The sequence below is a fragment of the Mus caroli genome, unplaced genomic scaffold, assembly GCF_978045245.1.
Source record: "Mus caroli unplaced genomic scaffold, Mus_caroli_1 scaffold_17, whole genome shotgun sequence".
NCBI lineage: Eukaryota > Metazoa > Chordata > Mammalia > Rodentia > Muridae > Mus > Mus caroli.
This window is the reverse complement of record NW_028227272.1, coordinates 6,870,206-6,876,361: the sequence shown is the minus strand read 5'-3', so window position 1 is coordinate 6,876,361 and position 6,156 is coordinate 6,870,206. Positions and strand designations below refer to the sequence as shown.

Below are 6,156 nucleotides of genomic sequence, written 5' to 3'. Positions count from 1 at the left end.
AGTAGAATCCACAGTTAAGAAACTCTGAATTTTAAAATGTTAAAAAGATTTTGAATTTTAAAAGACTGGATATTTTAAAGGGATTAAATAAACTTTTAATATGTAAAGACTGTGGCGCATGCCTTTAATCCCAGCACTTGGGAGGCAGAGGCAGGCAGATTTCTGAGTTCAAGGCCAGCCTGGTCTACAAAGTGAGTTCCAGGACAGCCAGAGCTATAAAGAGAAACCCTGTCTCGAAAAACCAAAAACAACAACAAAAACCCAAAAAACCAAACCAAACCAAACCAAACCAAAAGACTGTGGGACTCTTAAAGTTATTTAGATCTTGGGGATAAGAAAGTAATGACTGAGGCTTAATAGTGATGTGTTTTTATGTCAAATTGACAAGGGGTCAATTGTACTGGCTGGTTTTGAGTGTCAACTTGACACAGGCTGGAGTTACCACAGAGAAAGGAGCCTCCCTGAGGAAATGCCTCCATGAGATCCAGCTGTAAGGCATTTTCTCAATTAGTGATCAAGGGTGGGAAGGCCCATTGTGGGTGGTGTCATCCTTGGCCTGGTAGTCTTAGGTTCTGTAGGAAAGTAAGCTGAGCAAGCCAGTAAAGAACATCCCTCCATGGCCTCTGCATCAGCTCCTGCTTCCTGACCTGCTTGAGTTCCAGTACTGACTTCCTTCAGTGATAAACTGCAATGTTGAAATGTAAGCTGAATAAACCCTTTCCTCCCCAACTCGCTTCTTGGTCATGATGTTTGTGCAGGAATAGAAACTCTGACTAAGACACCAGCCATACATTTCTATACAATGTGTCCCTGACCTCAAGGTTATTAATTAAGCCTGATGCTTAACTGCTACCTCCCTGCTTCATGGATCCTTTAGACACATTAATTAAAACTTAAAACAGCTTTGGCTTTCACAAAAATTGCAGAACTCACTAAGGGATTAAAGAGCACCAGAAGAATATACAGAGAAGTCAGAAATGTGCCAAGAGAGTTGATGTCACTTATTTTGGAGACAAAACAGTCCGATCCAGGAACTAGCTTTGTAGGCCAGGCTATCCACAAAGTCACAGAGATCCACCTGCCACCGCCTCCTGAGGCAATAGCTGCTTTTTAACATTTGTTAAATAAGACACAGATAAAGGACCAGAGAGCAATTATTGATTGAAAAAAAGAAATAATCTCATTTCAATTGTCACATGAAATGATAGAGAAAATGAGTCTTGACAAATAAGTTTCTTTTTACTTCTGTCACTTAGGTTTAGAGTCCTCCAAACATTCAGAAGGCTGAGGAAGGAAGATCGTGAGTGTCTCAACCCCAAACTACACAAACAAGATCCAGGATATCGCTCACTGATAGAATACTTGTTTATTATGCAGATGTTCCTGAACCACAAAACAAAGTAAGTTGTAACACACAAGCAATTTTTTTCTAAACAAAAGGTTTCACATATTTATTACTGAACTGCTGAATCAACTTACTAAAGCACAGAAAGAAAACTTATATTCCTAATAAACACAATCAGCTGTCCAGACAATGGTAATGTTGTAAACGCTACAGTAAGTTACAGCATAAGTACATGTGGTTCCTTATAGACCCAATTTGGTTCGTCTCCAGTGTCTCCGCTTGGAGTTGTACATGATTTTATTGCCAGTTTTCATCTGAATCCATTGTGGAATGGGACGATTTTGCTTTTGTTTCTTGGCCAGGAATCGCTTGATCCTGAAGGTCTTGTGAGAAGCCATGGTGAAGAACCAAGTCAGACAGGCACACACTGAGTGAAAGAGATGGGCAAAAACTTCTAGTCATTAAAAGAAAACGAAAGAGGCAATCAAAAGAACAAGCAAGTGAAGCACCCACAACAGTTGATCCAGAAATGGTGATCATACACACACACACACATACATACACAAAACTCCACTAAGAATCCATCCAATAAATGAACATATTGTCCTCAAGGTCATCCTGTGCTGAGACCCAGCCTGACAAAAACACAGGGAGTGGGGAGGGAAAGAAGCTTCCAAATCAGTCAATTCAGTCAGGCAAAGATTTTGATAATCAGAAAAAGGGTTGTACTAAGTAATTTTCTTCAAGTATCAAGAAATTGGCAGAAATATATTCTAAGAATGACCTAGGAAACTTGTCCTATGCCATGTAGGTTAAAGAATTTTATAACCTTACTCTTATAACATTTAAAGTACTTTCTTAAACAGTATTACCTGCATATGTGTGTATAATTTTTTGCTAGTATTTAAAAATCTCGAGTGCTAAAATGATTACTTTTTTTTTACTTTACTACACCAAAATTAGTTTTAAAAATACATCAAGCAAAAATATCACCTAATTTTGATAATGTAATGATTTAATTTTATTTGAATAATTCAAGTACGCTACAAAATAAAAAGATGAGCCAGGCACGGTAGTGTATGTATGCTATTAATATCAGTATTCAGGAGGCAAGAGGATCTCTAGAGTTCAAGGCCAGCCTGGTCTATCTACATAGCAAGATTCCAGCCATCTTGCCAATGAGGGCTATAAAGTTAGAACATGTCTTGAAGGGGAGAGAAAGACAAAAAGACATTTTTCTTCTGTCATCAAAATAATAATTTGAATGGTGTAAAAGACAGTTGAAAATTAGAGACAGAGAGTACTTGTTCTTCCGGAAGACCCCAGCTCAGTTCCCAGAACCCACATGACAGCTGACAAACATCTGTAACTCCAGTTCCAAGGAATCTAACACTCTCTTCTAACCTCTGAGGGACCAGGCACAAACAGTGCACATACATCATACATGCAAGCACTCATACACATCAAAATAAATGTAAAAACAAAAATTAAAGGAGACAGAGGTGCTGAAATTCTCCTTTATGACAAAGGCACCTTCTCCTAAATACCTTTTCCCACACTGAAATCATGATCTACTTTATCTTTGAGATTTTATATTCATTTCATTGCTTTCTCCACTAGAAAAGAAAAACAACTGATTTACTGAGCACAGATTCCCCTAATGTGCCATTTGTGGTGGTTTCACTAAGAATTCACCCCACCCAACTCCACAGCCTCACATATTTGAATGGTTAGTCATCAGAGAGTGGCACTATTTTGAAAACAATTAGGAGGGATAGCCTCATTGAAGGAAGTATGTGTCACTGTAGGTGAGCTTTGAATTTTATAAGCCCACACCAGACCCAGTGTGTCTCTGCCAACAGATGATGCTGTAGTGTAATATCCAAAATAAGTTCAAGACCACCTAGGCCCTTCCCCTCTGAAGGGACTTTCAGAAACATAGTGGTCAATATGACTGAGTCTACAGCTGAAAATGAGCTGTTCTCAGAAAAATAACCATAACAAGATAGCAGTTCCCAGAGAAATTCCCCCTACCCTGCCCCACACTGAATTCTGAAAAGAAAAAACAAAATTACAAGGGCAGGCGGAGTGAGGGACTAGGCCAAAGGGTTACTTACCCTATACAAACCAACCAATGCCCGAAAAGGTTACTTGCTACACCAATGAGAATAAGCCAGCTACCCTGTTGCCCAAATCTGCCCCTTATAAGGAATAAAAAGTGTGTTCTTTCTTTGTTCTGGGTCTCTACTCTGGCCTGCGTGCTGAGAGGGGGTTCCCCAACATATTGGAATAAAAAAAAAAAAAAAAAACTCTTGTGGTTTGTAGTGATGGTGGTCTCTGTGGTCTTTGTGAGTGAGGTCTTTTGACAAATTCCAAAATTAGCTCTTGGCTACTCTTCTAGCACCTTCCTACATCCCACCATGCTCCTGGTCAAGATGATAATGAACTAAGCCTCTGAAAAATATATGCAAGCCCCCATTTTTATGCCAGTTGCCTTGTTCATGGATCTCTTCACAGCAGTAGAGCAGGTCTAAATTCTAGCATTTGAAGAGTCAGTAAGAATAAGGACTACAGGTCCCTTTGCATGGGAAAAAACTAATAAGATTATTAAGTGGAATTAACAGCTTAGCTTAGTATATTGATGTCTATATGTAATCAGAACCCTTGGCAGTTAGAGGGGAGAGGATCAGTAAGTGGTTCAAGGTCTGACTTGGACAGTATGAGATTTTTTTTCCTGTCATACCCAATCAAAATCAAGGAAGAATGGAATTAAATTTCACCTTTATCTCAGAGATCTACTTACCTCTTGCCTTCCAATTGACAGGTGGGATTAAAGGCACATGCTGCCATGCCTAGCTTATGGGTATATTTTGAAACCAAAATAAATCTAGTCATTGTAGCACTGTTATTGTTTAAATTGCTTGTGAGATGGTCTCACATAGCTGGTATGACCTCAAATTCTCTAAGTATGAGAGATGCCTATGGATCCTCCTGTTTCCCTTTGTATAAAATAGTGACTTTCAGCCTTACACTTACCTGGTCTGCCATCGGAGAATAACCTCAGAGGCATATCCTTTGAACACAAAGATACCACTAACTATAAGTCTCAAAATCATAAAACTACAAAAAGAAACAGTACAGGAGGACCATACGGGCACAAAGTCATAACAAAACCATTTCAAACCAAAAGGCCCCAAACATACTGAACATACCAAATGAAAGCCTTAGCATCTTCAACTGGACCCCTTTTTAAAAGCCTGCCATGGTGATAGTACCACTGATTTGTCATCAGACCACTGAGTATGTGAGTCTGACAGGGAATTTCCAGCCCTGTGTACTGACCAACCAGATCTGGCCCTCCATCTCACCTAAAAAGCCCCATGCCTCTGTGGCTTAGATTAGCTTATTCTGCAAGCCTCCAGCAGTTCTTCAAATGTGTTCCTTAATATTTTATTTGACCAACTGCAATGACTGTTTGCATTGGAGTGATTCTACTATGTATTAAAAAGTATGAAAAGTTGTCATCTCTGCCTTCTTTTTCTGTTTTACTTTGGTTCAGACTCCTTGCTTGACTTCTAAAGGCATGGTAATCACTGAGTATCCTTCTTCCTGTATCATATCTCTCAAAACTGGTGTTGGCAACTAGTTAGGCTTTAACATGCTTTGGAGGACACTAGAGTCAGGGTCCCCTGAATACACATAATCAACCTTGTATAAAGCCAAGCACTGAAACTGCAGTACTCTTTAAATACTAGTCAGGGTAACAGGACCTGAGTCATATCTCTGGCCCCATAGGAAGACATGGTAACCCGATTTGTATAGAAGGTTCTAACTAGATATCTAAATCCTGTTCAAAACCCCAAGTATTATAACTGTCAATGAAGAGACTCTCTAATACATAAGGGGACATCACTAGTTCCTTCTGTGAAATCAATCCAAATGGGGCTGCAGGGCTGAGGATGTAGCTCGGGTGGCAGTTGTGTGGCATACAGGAAGTCCTAGGTTTAATCCCAGCCTGAGGTAGAAATTCGCCTCTACACAGTCAAAGTAAAATGGATCAAAAGGACGAAATCATTGGAAATGTTTGTAAGGGAAACAAAGGGGCCGAGGGAAGGAAAGGGGACCACAACTCAGGAGAAAAACCACTACAAAGACCTAAAAGGAAATTGCTGGGCTTTTAAAAAACAACTAATTGCCACATAGTGTTTCCTCTTACCTCTTCCCGGTGAGTTTAAACCAGATTTGAACTTGGAAAGGCAAGGTGGATTTGAGCACCTGACTCTGCCGGGTTTCCTAGAAAAAAACAAAAAACCGAAAGTTTCCTTAGCAGTGAGGCACAGGCCTTGAGCCCCAAAACTGAGATGGTAGCACAAGCCCAGGCGCAATGCCACACAGCGACCCACCTGTGAGCCCTGCACCGCGGGAGCCCTGGACCACACACCAGAACAACCACGCTGCTGCAGGCTCGGCAGTTAAAAGAATGGCGACCACCGGAAATCCGGAAAGGCCTGGCGGCTAGGGAGAGGCAGTGGGTGTTGTAAGTACGCAGGCGCGGATTGCGTAAAGCAAGCACTAGCTTCCAGCGCTTCCGGGTAAGGCAAATTCTGGGGCTGAGTCTCCGTATCTTGCGCTTGCTAGCCTTCCCGGGATGACCATTAGAACTGTTAATGCCTTAGGAGCTTGAGATCCAGAAACTGCCAAATACTATTATGCAGGACGGAAATTTTCACCTCTCAAGTATAACAGGAATGCTGCTCTCCACCCCCAGGACTCAAAATATGCTTTGAATTATCTGCAGTTATGAATTATCT

At 40.7% G+C, this 6,156-nt stretch overlaps 1 protein-coding gene across 1 annotated transcript; it reads right to left on the bottom strand.

Annotated features, from left to right (window-relative positions):
* Window positions 1-1,347: 1,347 nt before the first annotated feature.
* Window positions 1,348-5,834, bottom strand: LOC110311863 (large ribosomal subunit protein eL39-like). Its single transcript, XM_021185433.2, has 3 exons — window positions 5,749-5,834; window positions 5,562-5,638; window positions 1,348-1,772 (listed from the first exon to the last, which is right to left on the bottom strand). The coding sequence occupies exon 3, from the start codon at window positions 1,741-1,743 to the stop codon at window positions 1,588-1,590; it is 156 nt and encodes a 51-aa protein (XP_021041092.1). The 5' UTR covers window positions 1,744-1,772; window positions 5,562-5,638; window positions 5,749-5,834; the 3' UTR covers window positions 1,348-1,587.
* Window positions 5,835-6,156: the final 322 nt, after the last annotated feature.